The 22,470-nt window shown below is 36.6% G+C and overlaps 1 protein-coding gene across 2 annotated transcripts in view; it reads left to right on the plus strand.

Moving 5' to 3' along the window:
- The window catches only part of ASXL1 (ASXL transcriptional regulator 1), a 61,488-nt gene that overhangs the window by 31,437 nt on the left and 7,581 nt on the right, over positions 1-22,470 (plus strand). The window contains exons 4-9 of one of the 2 annotated variants that reach the window (XM_020990728.2): positions 17,441-17,561; positions 17,640-17,737; positions 18,296-18,389; positions 19,659-19,811; positions 21,899-22,062; positions 22,152-22,248. In XM_020990728.2, the coding sequence (XP_020846387.1) occupies positions 17,441-17,561; positions 17,640-17,737; positions 18,296-18,389; positions 19,659-19,811; positions 21,899-22,062; positions 22,152-22,248 (727 nt within the window). The remainder of the gene's footprint in view (positions 1-17,440; positions 17,562-17,639; positions 17,738-18,295; positions 18,390-19,658; positions 19,812-21,898; positions 22,063-22,151; positions 22,249-22,470) is intronic. The other variant, XM_020990729.2, reaches the window with a different exon arrangement.

A 22,470-nucleotide genomic window follows, 5' to 3' on the forward strand; every position in this document is an offset into this window, starting at 1 on the left:
TAATTTTATCAGTGGAATTGATACTAAAGGAGAGGCATTAACATCTGCTTTGCTGCTAAGGACCATGGAACTTTTCCAAATTTGGTTTGTAGCTGAAACCTTTATACATTGTTATTTCCCTCACTGGAATGTGAGCTCCTTGACAGCAGGGACTGTCTTACTTTTCTGCTGGTATCCTCTTGGTACAGTGGTTTTGTGCATAGTAGGTACTTAATGCTTTTTTTAAAATAAATTTTTATTATCTTTTGTTTTACATCACATTTCCTAGTGCATCTCACTTCCTTTTCTGAGAGAGCTTATAACAAAGAATAATAAAGAAAAAAAAAAGAAAAAGCAGTTCAACAAAATTATTTATTTTTCAACACATTGAAAAAATCTGATGTTACCCGTCAGTGTTCCACACCTATACTCCACCTCTGCAAAGAAGAGAGAGGAAGGTGTCTTTTTATATTTCTTCTTTGGGGCCAAACTTAGTCATTATAATTTTGTAGCATTTAGTTCTAATTGTTTTTTGTTGTTGTTTCCACCTACGTTGTTGTAGTCGTTATGTATATTCCTGGATTTGTGTTTACTGCTTCTGCTTTGCATTAGTTCATATGTCCTTCCATGCTTTTTTATATTAATCATTAATCTGTTTCTTATTTTTAAAATACACTTTATTGATATCTTATGATTTTGCATCAACTTAATTTTCTTGTATCTTTCCCCTTTGTTCTCCTGTAATAATTTTTTTGGGGGAGGAGACTGGGTGTCCTTAAATGCAGTGGCCAGTCATGACTCCCAGTACTTCTTGGCAAGGAAGCTTTAACCTGCTTCATTTTTCCTACCTAGGTCACTTCTCTCCTTGGATAGCCAGATGACCTTCTGCTTCAAGACTTGTCACGTTGGTGCTAGACTGATCCACTTTAACCCTACTGTAGCTTAGAACCTCCAGACTCAAGTGATCTACAAACCACAGTCTTCCCAGTATCAGGGACTACAATTGTGTGTTAACCATAAAAAAATTTTTTAGGGGAAAAAAAAAGAAAAATTGATCAGTATTATCTGACAGTATACAATGTTCTGCATTCATGGACCAGTGGCAGGAGGAGGGTCTTCTCAGGCAGTTTCCCTTGAGCCTAAAATAATGGTAATAGGATAATGGTCAGATACTTGATCATAAAATGGGTTGAAAGTTGCCACCTCTCTATCCTTTTTTATTGTATTGGCAGTAGGAATGAGTATAATAAGTGGCTGTAGTTTTTCACACTCGTGATCATTAGGTAATGTAAGCCAGGGTGCCAAGGGTTGGGGGGGGGACAGTAGGGAATTGGTCGTGGTCGGGGTGATTTGCATCCCTTTCAGGAACTGTGCTTGCAGGAATTTGACATTTTAGTTAGGGTCAGCTATTGAGAATTGGATTTGGCTTCTCTGCTTGAATGCCTGTATTTGGGAGACAGAGCTTTTGTGGTGACTTTTCTCTAAGAAAAATTGTCTCCAGTTGACTAAATTTTCGAGGTATTACCGAATGGAGACTTGTGATCTAAATTTAGAAAGAGATTTTTGGGTAGTGAAAAGTCTTAATTTCATGTTCAGCATTCTGAGAATGGCTTAAACTCTACCCAGAACCTGGAGGAAAGGAACAAGGATCAAAAAAGTAGACTTTTTTTTCTGTCCGGTAGAATCCCACCTCTTTGGAGTTAATATGCTTTGAAATGTGCACCTGGAATTAAAGATTGCCGGCTAATGCTTTTGTCTGAGTATTCGTTCTGTTGGGAGACTACATGAATTCCTGCCAGTTTTCATTAATTGTATTAAGCTGTTTATAGTAGAAAAGGGTGTAGAAAGAGAATTTGTTTTAACCCTCCATGGAAGTGTTCTGATCTGTTTCACCTGTGTGGAGCTATATTGGTTTAATGTGGTGTGAAAATTCAGAGGGAGGTAGTGGAAAAATAAGGTAGAGAAGGACTCAGAAACCTCAACGTTTTTAATATTTGATCAGCAAAAAGAAGTATTTAATAGTATAATGAAACCTGATTGCTTTGAAATGCAATGAAAATGTGTCTTTGATTGAGCTAGGGTAGCATTTTGTAGTGTTTTTATTCAAGATCAATAGTGTGACTAATCAGCTGGGGGAATAGCTGTTGTGTTTGAATTTTGAAAAGAATATAATTCCATTCATGTTCCTGATAAAGTGATAACAAAATAGCAACCCTTTTCCCCCTGGAAGTGCCAATGAAATGGGGGGTGGGAGGAGTGGGAAATAAGATTTGGGGCTAAGTGAATCAATCACTAAACATTTATTAAGTCCATAGAGGTTGGGCTTGAAATCTGGAAGGTTCATTTTCTTGAGTTCAAATGTGACCTCAGATACTTAATAACTGTGTGACTCGGGGCAAGTCACTTAAGCCTGTTTGCCTTAGTTTCATCATCTTTAAAATGACCCGAAGAAGGAAATCACAAACCACTTCAGTATCTTTGTCAAGAAAATCTTAGATGGGGTCAGAAAGAGTTGAACACAACAGAAATGACTGAACAACAACAAAAATGTTCTAGGTACTGTGCTAAGTGCTGGAGATACAAAGAAAGGCAAAAGATAGGTCAAAGGATGTGAACAAACAGTTTTCAGACAAAGAAATCAAAGCTATCTATAGTCATATGAAAAAATGCTATAAATCACTATTGATTAGAGAAATACAAATTAAAACAACTCTGAAGTACTACCCCCCACCTATCAGATTGTCTAAATCTTACGAAAAAGGAAAATGTTGGATGTTGGAGGGGATATGGGAAAACTGGGAAACTAATGCAGTCTTGGTGGAATTGTGAAATGACCCAACCATTCTGGAGAGCAATTTGGAACTATGCCCAAAGGACTATGAAACTGTGCATACCCTTTGATCTAGCAGTACCACTGCTAGGTCTATATCCCAAAGACATTTAAAAAGGGTGGTGGGCAGAGGATTTGTATAAGAATATTTATAGCAGCTCTTTTTGTGGTGGCTAAGAATTGTAAATCGGAGGGGTGCCCATCAATTTGGGAATGCTGAACAATCTGTGGTATGTAATTGTGATGCAATATTATTGTGCTATAAGAAATGACAAACAGGATAATTTCAGAAAAACTTGGAAAGACTTACATGAACTGATACGGAGTGAAGTGAGCAGAACCAGGAAAACATGGAATTGGGGGAAAAGTAAAATAGATTTTTTTAAAAGGCAAAAGATAGTCCTTGGCTCTCAAGGAGTTACACTCTAATAGGGGAAAGACAGCGCATAAAATAAAAAAGTGGGAAGGGTAGGCAAAGAAGGAGCAAAGCAGTGCAGGGGCCCTGAGTTGCCACTGGGAAAGAAATGATGAGATGGCTGCTAGGAGGGCCCCTCCTTAAATGGAGGTTGCATGAGAAACTCTCCCCTGTCCACCCTTTGCCCTCTCCAGTACTGAGTTAGGTGAGTGTCAAGAATTAATTGAAGGAAGATGAGTTTCTCAAAACAGTGATGAAATCCAGAAGAGTAGCCAGATAGCAATAGCTTTCTTTTATATTGTGATTACTGATTTACAAAATTATTTTCTCATAACCCTGGGGGAGAGCGGGTTGTGCAAGCATTTCAGTTTTTCAGATGAGGAAACTAAGATTCAGAAAGGATAAGTAATTGATCCACAGTCAGAGAACTAGAAGGTGTCTGAATCAAGAACCCAGGACTTCTGGTGCTTTTCTAGTGGAGGAATTAAAAAAAAACCAAGTGTTTGCTATCTAGTGAACGTGTTAGTTATATGTTAGTTACTTTCCCATTTTAAAAGACAGATTAGAGTAGTGATAGGATATACGATCTGGTTTGAGAGCTGGAGTCCAGTCTAGCTTCTATCGACTGTAGGCCACTCACCCTCTCTGACCTTAGTTTCCTTTACTGTAAAATGGAGACAGGAATGTATATGTCCTAACTCACAGGACTGAGAGGATAAAATGAGATTATGAAAAAGAGCTTTGTGACTATTAAGTACTGAATATAAGCCATTGTATGGTTGGTGTAATATACTTGATTGACAACTGTTTATCAGGTTTGGGTGGTAGGATCATTTAGGGTTGAAGTATCAGATACCCTATCCCATGAGTGCTTAGGAAACCAGAGTAAAGTGTAATTGAAATATTTAACAAAATAATTAAAAATACAATAAGACATAGATAATGTTAATATGTCATTTTCTAAGTCAGTGTGCAGCCAGCAGGGATCTTTATGTATAGTTTATTTGAGTTTGACGCTTATCATTTTGTTTATTTTTGTTTTGTTTTTATTTTTTTATGTGAGGTGATCCCGGGTTAAATGACTTGCCCAAGGTCACACAGCTAGTTAAGTGTTAAGTGGCTGAAGCTGCATTTGAACTCAGGTCCTCCTGACTCCAAGGCCAGAGCTCTATTCACTGCACCACCTAGCTGCCCTGACACTTATCATTTTGAATATATGCTCTGGCAGCTTCATAATGTACTTTCACATTCCCAGTATTTTTAGGAATAAGACTATGGTTCTCCCAATAGGTTTTCCTACTAGATATTATATTAACAAAGGATGAGTATTAGAATGGTAGATATATAAGAAGAATTTCAGCAGTACTAAAGCTTAGTTGAGCTGTGACTGACAAGAATTTTAAGGACAACATAGTATAGGAAAAGATTAGATGAATGATTATAATGACAAAGAAAAATAAGAACTACTTCATCTCTTCTGTTTTCTCTGCCAAGAGCGCTCTTGTATTTGGCTTTTTTCTTACTTAAAGAAAAATTATTGATAAACATAAAGACTGAAACCAAAAAATACATCTACTCAAAACAAGTTAAGCCAGATGACACAACATAGAGTATGGAACAGTACACTTTTTATACTTTACCAAATTGGAAAACTCTTTGCTCTAAGAAGACAGAACGTAAAACTTTCCATGGTGTTTAATTTGAATGTTTTACAACATTTTTGTTTATGTGTATACTTTTGTATATGCTTCTTAACTCTAAATCACATCATTCAGGGTTTTCCTGTTTCTTTGAATTATTTTAATTGTTCTTCATAACAAGACTTATTTTTGGACTGGAAAAGATATCGGGATTTGAATGCTCAGGGAGGTAGTAAGAGCTTACAACTTCCTTTGAGTTCAGGCCACCTGGCATAAATGAATTACTTACCAGCTTACTGAAAAAACTGGCAGATTTAATTGTTGAGCTACTGTCAGTAATCTTTGAAAGATTGTGGAAAACAAGGGAAGGGCCATCTTAGTAAAGAAGGGCAAATATTCTAGTTTTATTTTTAAAAAACTTACTGGTGTATTTTGTTTTGCTAGTAAGTACCTTAATTTCCATTTATACCCTTCCCCTGTCTCCTCCTATACTCTAGAGAGCTATTCCCTGTAATAAAAATAAAAAGGAGGAGGGTATACAGCGGCTTAGCCAAACTAATCAGCACATCCTCCTTGTTTAACAGTATATACGTTGCTTTGCATCCACCTCTGCAAAGGAAGAGAGGTACCTTTTCTCCTCTCTTCTTTGGTACTGAGCTTGGTCATTAAAATTATTCAGTGCTCAATTTTGTTGTTCTATTTACATCATTATAGTCATTGTATGTATTGTTTTCCTGATTCTGCTTACTTTTGTGTCATTTCATGTAAATCTCCCATGCTTCTACCTGTGTTTTCATTTGTTACATATTATAACTCAATAATATTTTATTGCGGTCATGTACCAAAGTTTGTTTAACCATTCCCATATTGATAGGCATCTACTTTGTTTCCAGTTCTTTAAGTGGGGGAGTGAATGAGCATTAGTATCTGTCAAGCACTGTGCTAAGCTGTGTGTATATAAATAGAGAAAAAGGAGACAGTCTCTGTTCTCAAGGCAGATAGAAGGGGCTGGGCATCCAGTGGGATGGTGGTCCTACATCTCAGCAGAAGGCTTGAAGCTGATGACTTCCAGTATATGCAAGTGGTAGAAACACCATGAGTTGTTAGGGAAAAGAAACTTCTACTGTCAGTCCTTCCAGTCCAGCTGAAAGGCAGTGGGAGACTTGAAGACAGTCTTTTTGCTACTATAAAAAGTGCTACTGTAAATAATTTTTTGAAAAAAAGACTGTGGACTCAGCAAGTTATAATCAAGGAGGTTTTCAGTCTGGGTAAAAGTTCCAGGAGGTAAGTTCTGAGAGTGCAGACCCAGTTCCCTTTTTTATCCCCAGTACTTAGCTGGGTGCCTTGCACACAATAGACAAGTAAATGCTTGTTGAATGAATGAATGAAAGAAAGAAATAGAGAATATCTAATTAGATAAGGCAAGTGGGGATCACAAAGCCATTTCATCATGGCTTCATTCCAAACAAATCTCATTTCCATTTTTGGACAGGCTTATTATTAGGCTGGCAGATAAGTGTCAATGTCAGTTTGGGCAGAGGTCTCCAGTATAGTCCCCTGGGGACCTGTGCTTTTTAACATGTTTATCAGTGTTTTGAATAAAGGAGTAGATGGCTTTCCTGCCAAATTCGTTGATAACACAAATCAAGCAGGGGAATGGCCAACATTCTAGATGATAGTGTAAAATTCCCAGAAGATTTGAATGAGCTTAAACATTGGACTGAATCAAATAGAATGACATTTAGTAGCATAGACAAAGTTTTACCCTTGATTTAAAAAAAATTAACAGAAGTATAAGATAAAGGAGGTGTTGGTATGATAGTAGTTCATATATGAAAATTGTCTGGGTGGTATAGTAGACTACCTGTATATTAGAATCAGAGCAATCTTTGGGTTTTTTTAAAAAAATTTCTTTTCTTTCTCATGTTATATTGAGTTTTATTTCCTGTTCCATATTCCGTCCTTCCCCCTCTACCGGTTGAGAAAGCAAGAAAAATAAAACCCATTACAAAAAAGTATATACATGCAAAATATATTGCTCCATTAGTCATGTGCAAAAAAAAAACCCTCAAAGAAAGAGAAGGAAATGTACTTCAGTCTGCTTCCTGCATCCATCAGTTCTCTTTCTGAAAGTGGAGAACTTATTTCATCATGAGTCTTTTGAAATTGTGGTTGGTCATTGTATTGATCGTTTACTATGTCTTTAAGTTGGTTATTTTTATAATATTTTTGCTGCCATAGAAACTATTCTTCTGCTTTTGTTCTCTCTGCTTTATATCAGTGAGTTTATACAGGTCTTCTCGGATTTTTATGAAACCATCTCTTTCATTGTTTCCTACAGCACAATAGTGTTCCACCACATTCATGTACCAAAACTTGTTTAGTTATTCCCTAATTGGTGAACATTCCCCTCAATTTCCAATTCTTTGCTACTTCAAAAAGAGCTTCTATAAATTTTTTTTACAAATGGGTCTTTTTTCCTCTTTCGTTGATCTCTTTGGCAGTATAGATTTAGTAGCAGTATCACTGGGTCAAAGGGTATGCATGATTTAAAAGTCTCTTGATGGTAATTCCAAATTGCTTTCTAGAATGGTTATACCAGTTCACAGCTGTACTAACACTACATCAGTGAACTTGTTTTCCCACACCCCCTCCAGTATTGTCATTTTCTTTTTCTGTCATCTTAGCCAATCTGATGGGTGTGAGGTGATACCTCAGAGTTGTTTTCATTTGAACTTCTCTAATTATTAGTGATGTAGAGCATTTTTTCATATGGCTATTGATAACTTTGATTTCTTCCTCTGAAAACTGCCTATTTATATCTTTTAAACACTCATCATTTGGGAAATGGCTCTTATTTCTGTAAATTTGACTCAGTTTTCTGTATATTTTAGAAATGAGTCTTTTATCATAGAAACTTGCTACAGAGATTCCCCCCTTCCTCGTTTCTTTCTTCTCTTCTAATTTTCGCTACATTAATTGTGTGTGTGTGTGTGTGTGTGTGTGTGTGTGTGTGTAAAAACTCATCAAAAATGCATTATTTATTTTTGACATTCATTTTGGAAAAAAATTTTGTTTCAGATTCTTTCCCTCTTATGTTTCTCTCACCCATATAAGGCAGTCAGTGTGATATAAATTATACATATGAAATCATGCAAAACATATTTCCACATTAGCCATGTTGCAAAAAGAAAAGCAAGAAAAATAAAGTGAACAAATTATACTTCAGCGTGCACTCGGACTTCATCACTTCTCTCTCTGGAGGTGGATCCATTTTTCAATCAGGAGTCTTTTGAAATTGTCTTGTATCATATTGAACAGAGTAGCTAAGTCTTTCACATTCATTGTAATGATATTACTGTTATTATGGTTCTGCTCCCTTCATTTTGCATCAGTTCATATAAGTCTTCAGATTTTGCTGAAACCATCATTTTCATCATTTCTTATAGCTCAATAGTGTTCTATCAGTCATATACCCTAGCTTGTTTAGCCATTCCTCAATTGATGAGCATCTCTTCACTTTCCATTCTTTGCCACACAAAAAAGAACTGCTATAAATATTTTTGTACACATAGGTCTTATCTATAATAGATACTTTCTTATTCCACTAATTTGATTACGATTTATCACCTTTTATGTCTAAATCATGTGCCTATTTTGAGCTTACCTTGATATGTAAGATGCTGGTCTGTGCCTGGTTTTGGCTGGATTACTTGCCACTTTTCCCAACAGTTTTTGCCATATTGTCTGTTCTTCCATGTATTGTGTACCTAATCAGTTCCACTATCAAACTTCCTGTTTCTTACCCAGTATCAGATTGCTTTGACAATTACAGCTATATAGTATAGTTTGAGATTTGGTACTTCTGGGCCCCTTTCCTTTCCATTTTCTTCCCCCACTGATTCCCTTGAATATTCTTGATCTCTTGCTCCTCTGGATGACTGTTGTTAGGATTTTTTTCTATCTCTATAAAGTAATTCTTTGGTAGTTTGATTGGTATGGCAGTAAATAAGTAAACTAATTTGGGTAGTATTATCATTTTATTACATTGGTTCAGCCTACCCATGAGCGAGCGATTAATATTTATCCATTTATTTAGATCTGTTTTTATTTGTGTGATGAGTGTTTTATAATTATGTTCATATAGTTCCTATGTGTGTCTTGGCACATAGACTCCCAAGTATTTGATATTCCCTGTAATTATTTTAATTGGGATTTCTCTATGTTTTCCTACTGAATTTTGTTGGCATCATACAGAAATGCTGTTGATTTGTGTGGGCTCATTTTATATCCTGCAGCTTTGCTGCATTTGTTTAGATTAGTTTTTTAAGTTCTTTCTTGAGGGTTCTCTAAGTTTTGGCCATCATGTCATCTGCAAAGAATGACAGTCTTCTTTTCCTCACTTAACCTATATTTATTCCTTTAGTGTCTTTTTATTGCTAGAGCTAGGATTTCTAGTACAATAATGAATAATAATGGTGATGGTGAACTTGTTTTCTTCACCACTGATTTTATTGGAAAAGCTTTTTGCCTATCCTCAATGCAAATAATGCTTGCTCTTGGTTTTAGATAGATAATTATCATTTTAAGGAACTCTTAATTTATTCCTATGCTTTCTAATGTTTTAAGGAGGAATAGGTGTTTCATTTTGTCAGAAGCTTTTTCTGCAACTATTGAAATAGTCATGATTTTTTGATGCGTTTGTTATTAATATGGTCAGTTATTCTGATACTTTTCCTAATTTTGAAGCCTGGTATAAATCTATCCTGGTCACAGTTTATGATCATTGCAGTATACTGCTGTAGTGACCTGCTAACATTTTATTAAAACTTTTGCATCAATACTGATTGGAGAAATTGGTCTATCCTTCTCTGTTTTGACTTTTCCCTGGTTTAGGTGTCAAGACTGTACTTGTATCATGGAAGGAGTTTGGTAGGATCCTTTTTTTTTTTAACCTGTTTCTTCAACCAGTTCATGTAGTAATTGGAATTAATTGTTCTTTTAATTCTTAGTAGAATTCACTTGTAAATTTATGTAGTCATGGGATTATTTTCTCTTTTTTTCTTTTTCTTATATTAATTTTTTTATTAGTTTTTTTTGTGTGTGAAAAACTAAGTATATTTCCCTTGATCCCATTCCGGCCCCCATTTATTCTGTTCTCTCTTTTGACCCTGTCTTTCCTTAGAAGTGTTTGCTTCTGATTACCCCCTGCCCCCAATCTGCCCTCCCCTCTATCATCTCCCTGCTCTCTTGTTCCCTTGCCCCTCCCTATTTTCCTGTAGGGTAAGATAGATTTCCATACCCAATTGAGTGTGTATATTATTCCCTCCTTCAGCCAGATCCAATGAGAATAAGATTCACTCGTTCCTTCTCACCTTCCCCCATTTCCCCTCCACTGTAAAAGCCTTTTCTTGTCTATTTTATGTGAGATAATTTACCCCATTCTACCTCTCCCTTTCTCCTTCTCCTAGTATAATCCTCTTACCCCTTAATTTTATTCTCTAGATATAACCCCTTCATCTTCAGTTCCCCCTGTGCCCTCTATTTATCGATCTAGCTATATGTATTAAATTAATTTGTTTTTAGTTTTCAACAATCACTTCCATAAACTTTTTAAATTTTTCTCCCCCTTCCTCCCCGACAGTGTGCAGTCTGATATAGTCTCTACATATATATTCCTATTAAACATATTTTCACATTAGTGGTGTTATAAGGAAGAATTAGAGCCAATAGGAAGAACCACAAGAAAGAGGAAACAAAACAAAACAGAAGAAAAAAAAATCAAAAGAGCAAATAGTGTGCTTCGATCTGCATTCAAACTCCATAGTTCTTTCTGTGAATGTGGATAGCATTTTCCATCAGGAGACTTTTGGAGATGTCTTAGATCCTTGCATTGCTAAGAAGGACTAAGTGTGGGATTATTTTCTTTGAGAGATCATTTATGTCTTGTTCAATTTCTTTTTCTAAGGTTGTATTTTTTTTAAGATTAAGTATTCTATTTTCATGTTTTGTTAATCTGGGCAATTTATATTTTTGTAAATATTTGTCCATTTAATTATTAGACTATCAGTTTTGTTGGCATATATGTGGGCAAAATAGCTCCCAAATAGTTGCTTTTATTTCTTCTTCATTGTGATTCACCTTTTTCATTTTTGGTATGTTAGCAGTTTGGTTTTTTTCTTTCTTTTTCATGATCAAATTAGCTAATGGCTTATCTATTTTTTTCCTTAAAAAACCTAACTTGTAGTTTATTAATCCAATAATCTTTTAATTTCATTTTTGTTAGTTTATCTTTTGATTTTCAGAATAGCTATTTTGATACTTGATTTGAGATCTTTAATTTGTTTTTCTAGCCTTTATTTAATATCTTTTTTTTCCCCAGTTACATGTAAAAGTAATTTTTTACATTCATTTTTAAAACTTTGAGTTCCAAATTCTGTCCTTTCTTCCTTTCCCACCCACCTTATTAAGAAGGTATGCAATTTGATAAATAAGTTATGCATGTGTAGTCACGCAAAACATTTCCATAGTAGTCATGTTGTGAAAGAAAACAGACAAACAAAACTCAAGAAAACTACACAAAGTAAAAAAAAAGTAGCTTTAATCTGGGATTCAGACATCATCAGTTCTTTGTCTAGGGATGGATAGCATTTTTCATCCTAAGTTCTTCAAAGTTGTTTTGGATCGTTGTATTGCTGAGAATAGCTAAGTCACTCATAGCTGATCATCTTACAATATTGCTGTTACTTTGCACACAGTACATTTCACTTTGCTCAAGTAAGTCTTTTCAGATTTTTCTGAGAGCTTCCTGCTCAGCATTTCTTATAGTATAGTAGCATTCCATCACAATTGCATACCACAATTTGTTCAGCCATTCCCCAGTTGATGAGCATTCCCTCAATTGTTAATAACTGCATATTATGTATATAGTGTAATATATGGTATATTATATGTGTATAGTTATTGCAGCTATATGGAGGATGGAGTACAGTAAAGAGAGACTTGAATCTAGAAGACCAGTTAGGAAACTATTAGAATGGTCCAGGTGAAAGATGATGAGAACCTAAACTAGTATGTTAGCTATGTTAAGTGGGTAGGAGATGGATGAGATATGTGTCATGGAGGCTGAATTGATAGGACTTTTTGATGCACTGGATGTGTGAACTGAGGGAGAGGAAGAGTTAAGGATCATGACTGCAAGGGTGGTAGTACCTTCAACACAATTAGGGAAGTTAGGAAGAGTAGAACACTTTATGGCTTAGAAGTACTTTCCCAAAAAGAACACCAAATGAGATATGTGTCATCTTATTATTCCTTTACCCAAGAAGTACCAGAGGCTTCATAGTGTGGGTAGGATTATAGGAATCTCCTTACTAAATGTTGCCCTGAGAAGTGTTTCTCCCATAATGTTGTTAACACGTTATGTAGCCAAAACACAACTGTCAACCAATTGTGAGGTGTCCCCATAAGGTTATTTATTTTTGCGCAGTGTTTTCTCAGAAACATGTTATTATTTTGCTGCTTTAAGCATCCATTATTATATTTTATCTGTGTGGGTGGGTCAGTGGATTGCAGGTTGCAGTCCCTTTATGATTTGATAAGTGATCTTAGTGAACTGTTGTGGCCAAAAATTTAATCAGTTTAGGGCCATGCTGGTGATAATAGAGCTCAGCTTCTTCCTAGATAACAGACATGCAGTTTTCCAAATAGGTTCCTACTCAAAAGATTTTCTTGCTTGGTAAGACCTGCCAAGATTTGATCTTGTTTAGTTAGAACAGCTTTCAACAACCTGCAGTCACCTTTATGCCACAAGGAAGCATTATAATCTGACTTTGGTTAAGTAAAATATGTCTGTTATTTTATGTCAAGTCTTCATAATTGCTAAGGAAACAGTTGTTCCCTTTGTAATTTTTTCAGCAGATCAGACATGCCTTGGAAACTTTCTAACTTGTATTAAAATCCACAAAACCAAGCTGCAACCCAAGACATGTTTGAGAAGACTGGTGACTTAAGATGGGTGGGAATTAGTCTTATTGATGTTAGTATTACTATAATATATCAAGTTATGTTTTTCTTTTCTAGAATGTTAAAAAACATTTGGCTTCCCAAGATATGTGAGTTAGTTCAGTAATCTTAAGGGAAAAAAAGGAAAAGCAAACACAATCACAGATCCTTACAGGAAGAAGGGACCTCAGAGGTGCCCTGGTACAACTAGCACATGAAAATAAATCCCCTCTAAAACAGATTTGACAAGTGGCTGTGCAGTATTTGCTTGAAGAACTCCCGTGAATGGAACTCAGTGCTTCCCAAGGCAGCCCATTCCATTTTTGGATAACTAATTGTTAGAAGAGTTTTTCTTTCTACCAAGTGTAAATGTCTATTTCAATGAACCTTTTATCTCTTGCTCCTAGCTCTGCCCTCAGGGGCCAGAAAAATAAGTAATACCTTTTCCACCTAAATGTACTTAAAGACAAGTATCATGTCTCTCATGGCTCAACTCTTCTCCACATTGTCGTTAGACCTTTCAACTAAACCCCATATAGCATGATCTCTGGAAGGCTCTGGGATATATCATTGCCCTTCCATGTGCCACCAGAACTGAACACAGTACTACCCAGTCTGACTAAGACAAGAGTACAAATGGGACTATCACCTCCCAGTTGTGAATATACTTTGATTCTCTTAATGCAGATGAAGATTGTATTTAGATTTTTTTTGTTTTGTTTTGCTCTTTGGTTGCCATATCACACATCATTTATATGTAGTTTGCTGTCCTGAGCGAGATTGGATCAAAATGGTGGAGTGAGAGGAAACAGTTTTGCCTAGCTCTCCCAGCACAGCTCTTCCACAACAACCTGGAAAATGTACCAAACCAAATATTTAGGAAAGCCCAGAAAAAGTTTTATAATAAAGGGGATGGTTGGGGGTGTGGGCAACATTTGAACGTCACTCATCTGAGCTGGTCCAGTAGAGAAGGAAGAATGTATGTACGCACGTGTACAGAAATTCATTTTGCCAAATAGAGAAGTAAGAGGAAAAGGGGCTGAGGAGGGAGCTATATGAAGAGGGGAGAATAGATCAAAGGAGGCAGTGGTTAGAAACAAAACAGACTTTTAAAGATGGGATAGGGTTAAAAAAAAGATAAATATAAGAGAATAGGTGGAGGGGAACACACAGCAATCATAATTGTGAATGGGATGGCTTCAGTATTGTACTAGAAATCCTAGCTATAGCAGTAAGACAAGAAAAAGACATTGAAAGAATAAGCGTAGGCAGTGAAGAAACATGCAGATGACATGATGGTCAACTTAAGAACCCTAGAAAGTCAAGTAAAAAACTAATTGAAACAACAACTTCAGCAAAGCTGCGGGGTATAAAATAAACCCATCCAAACAACAGCATTCCTGTATATTATTTACAAAATTCAGCAGGAATAGACAGAGAAATTCCATTTAAAATAATTACAGACAGTATCAAATAACTGGGAATCTATCTGCCAGGACACAGGGACTATTGGAACATAATTACAGAACACTCCTTCACACAAGGACAGATCTGAATAATAGGAGAAATATTAATTGCTGTATAGGCAATGCCAGTGGGTAGGCTGAGCCAATGTAATAAAAATGATAATATTACCTAAATTAATTTATGCACTCAGTGCCATACCAATCAGACCACCAAAGAATTACTTTATAAAGCTAGAAAAAAATCATAGCAAAATTCATCTGGAGAAACCAAAGGTTGAGAATATCAGCAGAACAGAGGATAAGGGGGTTTGAGGGGGAAAGAAGAGAGCCTGGCAATATTAGATCTCAGACTATACTGTAGAGCTGTAATCATCAAAACACTTTGGTATTAGGTAAGAAAGAGAAGTTGATCAGTGGAACAAGTTTAGGTACATAATATACAGAAGCAAATGAACATAGTAACTTAGTATTTTATAAACCCAGAGTTGTAGGATATAAAATAAACCCGCACCTGAATTACTGCAATAGCTTCAAGTCACTTCGCACATTAGTGTATAGATCTGACTGTCACTATACTATTCAGTAAATTCCAATAACCCTTTTTTGTTTTCAAGATCAAATAGAAAAGGCTTTGTTTGATATTTGAAACTTTCAGCCTGTCCTTTTCTACTTTTCTAATCTTCTTAAACTTTAGTCCCTTCCACATACTCCATGATCCAGCAACACTATACTTCTTGCTGTTCTTTGTGCATGACATTCCATTTCCTGATTCTCTACCTTTTCATCCTCATACTTGAAATTCACTTCTTCCTTCTGTCCCCTGGTTTCCCTGGCTTCACTTTTTTTTTTCGTGTGTGTGTGTGTTTTATTATTTTTTTTATTTTTAAAAAAATTAATTTAGATTTGTCAACAATCACTCCCATAAGCTTTTGAGTTTTAAGTTTTTCTCCTTCTCCCTCCCCCAGACGGTGTGCAATATGACATGGGCTCTACATATACATTCCTATTAAACATATTTTCACATTAGTGATGTTGTAAGGAAGAGTTAGAACTAATAGGAGGAACCACCTGGCTTCTTTTCAAGATGCCTTCCCCAGTCCTCCTGTCTGCTAGTGTCTCCCTTCTGAGATTACCTTCCATTTACATTGTGTATATCTTATATGTACCTAGTTTTTAGCATATGGTCTTCCCCCCATTAGAATGTGAGCTCCTTGAGAACAGAGACCATATTTTTGCTTTTCTTTATATCCTTAGTACTTAGCAAAATGCCTGAAACAAAGTAAGTGCTTAATAAATTCTTATTGACTAACAAGTCCTTTCTTATCAGTCAAGCTTTCTTTAATGATGCCAGTTCAGAGAGATCTTCCGTTCCCTTGAATTACTGTGTCGTATACTTTATATATCAGTTACCTAGCATATGCTGTCTTGTTCTGTTACTTTTGCTTCATGTGTAAATGTACTCTTTTCCTGGACTAGATTTCAAGTTCTGTCTATGCATTGATACCCCACAATGTTTTGTACTTAGTAGATATTTCCTGATACATGCAGGTATTCTTGTGACTAGTCAAACTTCTTGAAAGTAATATGTAAATATAAACCAGCCTTGCAAGTATGTCAAAAAAAAAATTCTTGAGGCCCTTAAAATCTTTTATAGGTCTGTAATACTTTTATTGTCCATCTGGTATCTTAAAGCTAAAATTTATCTCTCATTTTACCAGAGAAAATATTAGTGATTTTAGAAACTTAGGTTAATCCTTTTCTAAACTTTGTAGAAATAATTTAGGATTAGTTTATTTCAAAGCATCTTTTTAAAAAAATGTTTTTATTAGTGTCATTTTAAAGAATCATTTCTGGAAATACCACTCTCAACTTTCCCAACTGAACTCTGTCATAACAAAGAAAAACAGTTAAGCCAAAACACTCAATATAATGACCATATTTGACAATTTCTACATCATTCTATCTGAGAGAAGGGAAGTATTAAACATATCTTTATTAGGTCCTTAGTCTGTTCACATATCTCTGTTCAATACTGAGGAAGATACAAAATTAAGGTATTGACTAGGACTCTAAACTAATGGATCTGGCAGTAAATGATGACTGTAGTAGAAAAGAAAGCTCATAACTGTCTGGGGAGGAATTAGGGACTTACTAGTCAGGTTTTAGAATGAGAGAAGTTGGTCACTGAGTTGATCCAACAAAGAGAGAAATTTTGATTTAGTTATTGGGAATTAACATTTAAGTAAGGGGCAGATCCCAGTTTGTTGGTTATCATCAAAGAATGAATTTCTTTTTCCTTTATGCTAAGTTCACATGATAAAGGGTAGATCCTACATTAACTCACAATTTTGAAAAATAATGGTTAGTTAGAGATTCTGTAGAAACTAATGATGATAATTGACATTTGTATAGCTCCCTTTTGGGGAAGGTAGTATGTAAGAAAACTAGGGCACAAAGAGGTTAAGTGATTTGCCTAGAGCTAGAATTTGGATTCAGATTTCCTAACTGTTCATTAAGCCATATGCCTTATATACGTTACCCAATTCCACTCTGATAGTTTAAGTGGTGGCAGGAAAAAAGGATTCTGAAAGAACATAGAATGTTCTCCATAATGTTTTCTTTTCCTTAATTTGCTTCTCTAATTCTATTCTAAGTTGTTGTTCTATAATTATAGTAGGTTTTTCTGTGAGTTATATTGCCATATTAAATTATAAGTTCTGTGACGGCAAAGACCTTAATTATTCCTGTAACTTACTAGGATCTAGCATTGTATGTTATAGCATGTAGCAGGTACTTAAGTGGTGTTTGAATGAATTATGAATTATAAACCTTCCATTGTGGGTAAAAGAACAAGAAAAAGAAACAACATTTAAAAAATTTCCCCCTCAAAATCAAGTGTTAACATGCTGATATTTATTTATAATGATGTTTAAGCCCATAATATCAGGGGTGCATGTCTAAAGAACTTGTCAGCTACAAACATATCACATCCTAACATACTAAATTCTCCCGGAAGCAATATGAATTTGGCAATTAGAATGTTTGTATTGAACTTAGGGATTGCTAATTGACTTTGGTTACATTGATTGTGGTTTGATTTTTATAGAAAGATGCCCTACAGTGGTCTCGAAATCCATCTGTGCCTGAGGGAGAAGAGTTGGAGGATACAGCAGATGTAGAAAGCTGTGGATCCAATGAAGCCAGCACTGTGAGTGGTGATAATGATGGTAAGTACCTTTAGCAACATTATTATAAAGCTATGAAGAGCCTCTTTAGGGGCTGAACTTCTACTTTTTCTTCTCCAGTATCTCTTGATGAAACCTCTTCCAATGCCTCCTGTTCTACAGAGTCTCAAGGTAGAACTATCTCTGCTGCCAGGGAGACTTACAGAGCTGCTTCACAGGTATGAATGATTGGAGAATGGGGAGATATACAGTTGCAAGTCGGAGTTCCTATGTATAGATTGAGGATTATGGAAATCTGTATAAAGTAAGAAAAATGAAGTTCTATCTGCTGATCTGTAAGCACTATGTTAAAAGGCAGGTAGATGTAGTGGAAAGAGCGCTGGACTCGGAAAATCTGGGTTTGGATTCTAATTTTACCCTGTGCGGTGTAGCCTGGGGCAAGTCCCTTAATTTCTTCAAGTCCCAGTTTCCTTATCTTTCAAAAAGGGATACTATTTAGACTGCCTGTGTCAGAGGTTGTTGGGAAGATGGAGAGAGAATATATGGAAAGCACTTTGTACCCAGAAACTCTGTATAAATGTAGGTCATTATGGAAGTGTGTAGAGAAATGTAGGTAACAGGTATTTTTATACTTTCCTGGATAGATAATTTTAGTGTCTGGTTCCAATAAATAATGATAATCTGATTGAAAAATCCCTTAGGATCTGTGGGAGCAAAAGAGGGGACAATACTTTGGGATATATAATAGTAGTTTTTCTCTCTCTTTTGTAATATAGACAAGCAAACCTAAGAAAAAGACTGGGGTGATGCTACCTCGAGTTGTCCTGACCCCTCTGAAAGTAAATGGAGCACACATGGAATCTGCATCAGGTAGGTGCACATTTCTCTCTCCCTCTCTCTCTCTCTCTCTCTCTCTCTCTCTCTCTCTCTTTCTCTCTTTCTTTTTTTGGTGAGGCAGTTGGGGGTAAGTGACTTGCCCAGGGTCACACAGCTAGTGAGTGTTATGTGTCTGAGTCTGGATTTGAACTCAGGTCCTCCTGACTCCGGGGCTGGTGCTCTATCCACTGTGCTACCTAGCTGCCCCTTGTGCACATTTCTTGCTGGACATGGTCCTTCTAAACATTATCCATAATATTGTGGGGAAACTGCTAGATTTATAGTCGTTATGATTTAGTGATATTGGACAGGTCACTTAACTATTCTATCGGGTTTCAGTTTCCTCATCTGTAAAATGAGAGGTTGGTCTAGATGGCCTTCATTTGCCTCTTGTTCTAAATCTCTGATCCAGCAATCTATGATCTATTCTTGTCCTTGCCAAGCTTTAGAATGGGGAGGAAACTTGAACCTATGCTATGTAAAAATAATTTGAAGGACCTGGTAATCTTTAGGCTGAAGAAAAGGCTTATTATTAATAGGGCATTGATTGCTGTCTTCAGCTAGCTAGCTATATGGCTTCAGCTGGCTATAGTTAGAGATTAAATGTATTAGGCTTGTCCCTAGAGGGGAGAACTAGGACCAATAGGTTAGAGAGAGGAAGATTTTTAATCTCACTCTAAGGAAAAACTTTTTAATGACTAGAACTGTTTCAGAGTGTAATGGGCTGCTTCGGGAGGTGGTGAGTCCCTCTTCTGTGGTGGCATTGAAGCAGAGGATGAATGTCTACTTGGTAGGATGTTGTAGAGGATTATCAATTTCAGGTAAGATTAGAGTAGATGACCTGGGTCTTTTATAGTTCAGAGTATTTGTCTCTTTTTTTTTTCTTTAGGCAGTTGGGGTTAAGTGACTTGCCCAGGGTCACACAGCTAGTAAGTGCTAAGTGTTTGGTCTGAGGCCGGATTTGAACTCAGGTCCTCCTGACTTCAGGGCCGGTTCTCTATCCACTGCACCACCTAGCTGCCCCTCTAAGAGTATTTGAAAACTCAGGCATCGCACAGAGTTAGTCTGATTTTTAAAATTTTATTTAATTTTTGCAAATAAGGATATATTCATTTTTAATATCTGCTCAGAAGCAAGAGCACAGTAGTGTGGTCATCTTTGTCACACTTTCCCAAGAAGTATTCAGCAAGGCCACAGACAAGTCTTCAGAACATTTTAGCTCCTGCTTGATACATTTTGACCAGTGATCTGATCTGCTCTTAGGATTTTCTGGACGACATGCTGATGGAGAGAGCAGCAGCACATCTAGCAGCAGCAGTAGCTCCCTGGCCCTGTGCAGCACTGCCATGCGGAATCGGGTGGAAATTACCCGTGACCCTCCCCAGATCTTGCGAGGTATTAGGAAACCAGCAACAGGTAAGTTGGTAGAGATTGATTTATTTGCCTAAAAATACAGCCATTTAATGTGTAATTTTTCTTTAAGAGCTTACAAGTCTTAATTGTGTACACATATAAGCCACATGTCCTTCACTACAGTGTTATAGTCATAATGTCAGAGCTGGGTAAAACCTTAGAGTTTATATAGTACAAAATTCTCATTTTTTATAGAAGAAACTGAGGCTCAGAGGTCAAACAGTGAATTTTTTTCAGAACTGAGATTAGGATCTGGATCTTCTAACTCCTTGTCCAGTGATCTTCTTGCTCCATTATTCACCTTTGGTGAAGAATTCTGACATTAGGGGTTTTTTTCCTCATCAATAACCACTTGCCAATTTCTTTAAAGTTCTTTTTCTTTGTTGAACTTGCCCATTTTTTTCTCAACCTAATTAACCATTTCTCTCTACATAGTCAATAGAATAACATATATGGAAGTGCTGTATAAATGTGAGGTAGTGTCGGTATTACTGGTTTTCAATGGTTACGTCGAGTAGAAAAACATGCTCACATTTTGAAATGGGAATCCAGTTGTCACCTTGCCACATTCTCCTCATCACTCAAAACAAGTCCAGATACTTAAAAAAAAAGCCCTGATTTGCTGGTAGATTGAGTCAGCATGGGGTTAGTTGAACTTAGCATTCATTTCTGTCTCTTTCATTTGCTAGTTATGGTAAAATTGCTTCCTTTTGTTACCTTAGCTTTCTCGTCTATAAAATAATAATAATAATACTTGTGCTGTCCATCTCATTGGGTTATAAAAGAGGCTGTAGAGCTATGTGTGTAGAGCTATGTAAGAGTTATTGTTAACTTTTAGAATCAGTCAATAAGTATTTATTTAATTTTTTTTGCTTGAGGCAGTTGGGGTTAAGTGACTTGCCCAGAGTCACACAGCTAGTAAGTGTTATGTGTCTGAGGTCAGATTTGAACTCAGGTCCTCCTGACTCCAGGGCTGGTGCTCTATCCACCATGCCACCTAGCTACCCCTCAGCAAGTATTTATTAAGCATTTACTAAGTTTCAGACACTGAGCCCAAAATTTAGAAAGTCCTTGCTGTTAAGGAACTTATGTTCAATTGGATTGATTTAGAAGAAGCTATCTCTGCCTTCAACCATTCTTTACCACTCTAGCAGTAATGGGGTCACAGTCGTTGGAGCAGGAGCCCTATTTAACTAAGGATTCTAACCTAATCCCTTTACTGTTGTTATCTGTGAGCTATGACCCACTCTCCCCAACCCCCACCTCCATAACTTTCCATTCTTCCTATAGAATTGTTTCTTACTTAGCTGGATTGCCTTGCACAAGTCCACCCCTGTGTACCTTATTTCCCACATCTATAAACTTGCCTGAGGTTCAGCTAAATTTTCTCTGAGGTCCCTTCTAGTTCTAATATTCTGTGCTTTGACTCATTCAGAGGTAGATCTTTGTCTAGGTATAAAATATGTCCATAGTATCTTGTCTAATTCCACCCTTAAAAAAAACTACCTTTCGTTTCTTCTAATGGACATTGTGTTCTGAGGCTGTGTGATATATTAGGCAGAGTATTAGATTTGGAATCAGGACCTGGATTTGAATTCCAGTTGTGCTGCTTGACCTCTCTGGGTCTGTTTCCTCATCTATAAAATGAGAAAAGGTAAAGAGATATTCTAGGATTCTTTGCAGCTGTTATCCTACTGCAGGGCTTATTCCTGGACTTCTCTTTTGCTCATTTAGTGCAGTCCAGGTAGTCTAATGACTGTCACCTAATGACTGGCCGCCAGCTTAGTTTTCCAGTGGAATGGAGCCCTTTTTTGGTGTTGTTGACCTCAAAACAATCTAGAGCACAGGCATAGTTTTATCTTTGGCATTAGTGCAGAGCAGACTCAAGTGTCCTGCCTACATGCAACCTGGAAAGGATTGAATTGGATCTAGTGAGGCAAGAGATCATCTCTAGTGTAGATAAGTTCTTTGGGCAGCTTACTCAGCACTGAGCACATAAATTCTCTGTTTTTTAGTTGGAATATGGTTTTCTTTTGAGAAAGCAAAACATACACTATACCTTGTTTTCTTTCTTGCTTCAAATGTTGCAGGGCAAATGAAGCGCAACAGAGGGGAGGAAATAGATTTTGAGACACCGGGTTCTATCCTTGTCAACACAAACCTTCGTGCCCTGATAAATTCTCGAACCTTCAATGCCCTTCCTTCACATTTCCAGCAACAACTCCTCTTCCTCCTGCCTGAGGTGGACAGACAGGTAGAGATGAGTGACCCCTCCTTTGTCTCTCTGTATGAATCTCTTTTCTTCTCTCTCATAAATATCTTTTTCTGTGTTGATCCCTCTAGGTTGGGACAGATGGCCTGATGCGACTCAGCAGCAGTGCTCTGAATAATGAGTTTTTCACCCATGCGGCTCAGAGTTGGCGGGAACGCTTGGCTGATGGTGGGTAGATGCCACCATCTTGAGTACCTTGAGATGTGTTTGTTATGGGATCATACATAGTATTATATTCTTTTAATTTAAAGTCCAGATATTAATTTTTTCCCATCCCAGTACTTTCCAGTAGTCTTTATTCACAATACAAATGTATTGGTGAGTGTTCCTATGTTACAAAGGATATAAAATTGTGTTTAGCAACTCTTGGTTTAAAATTCTCTCTCATTT

Source organism: Phascolarctos cinereus, unplaced genomic scaffold (genome assembly GCF_003287225.1).
Source record: "Phascolarctos cinereus isolate Bilbo 61053 unplaced genomic scaffold, phaCin_HiC Scaffold_2;HRSCAF=192, whole genome shotgun sequence".
NCBI lineage: Eukaryota > Metazoa > Chordata > Mammalia > Diprotodontia > Phascolarctidae > Phascolarctos > Phascolarctos cinereus.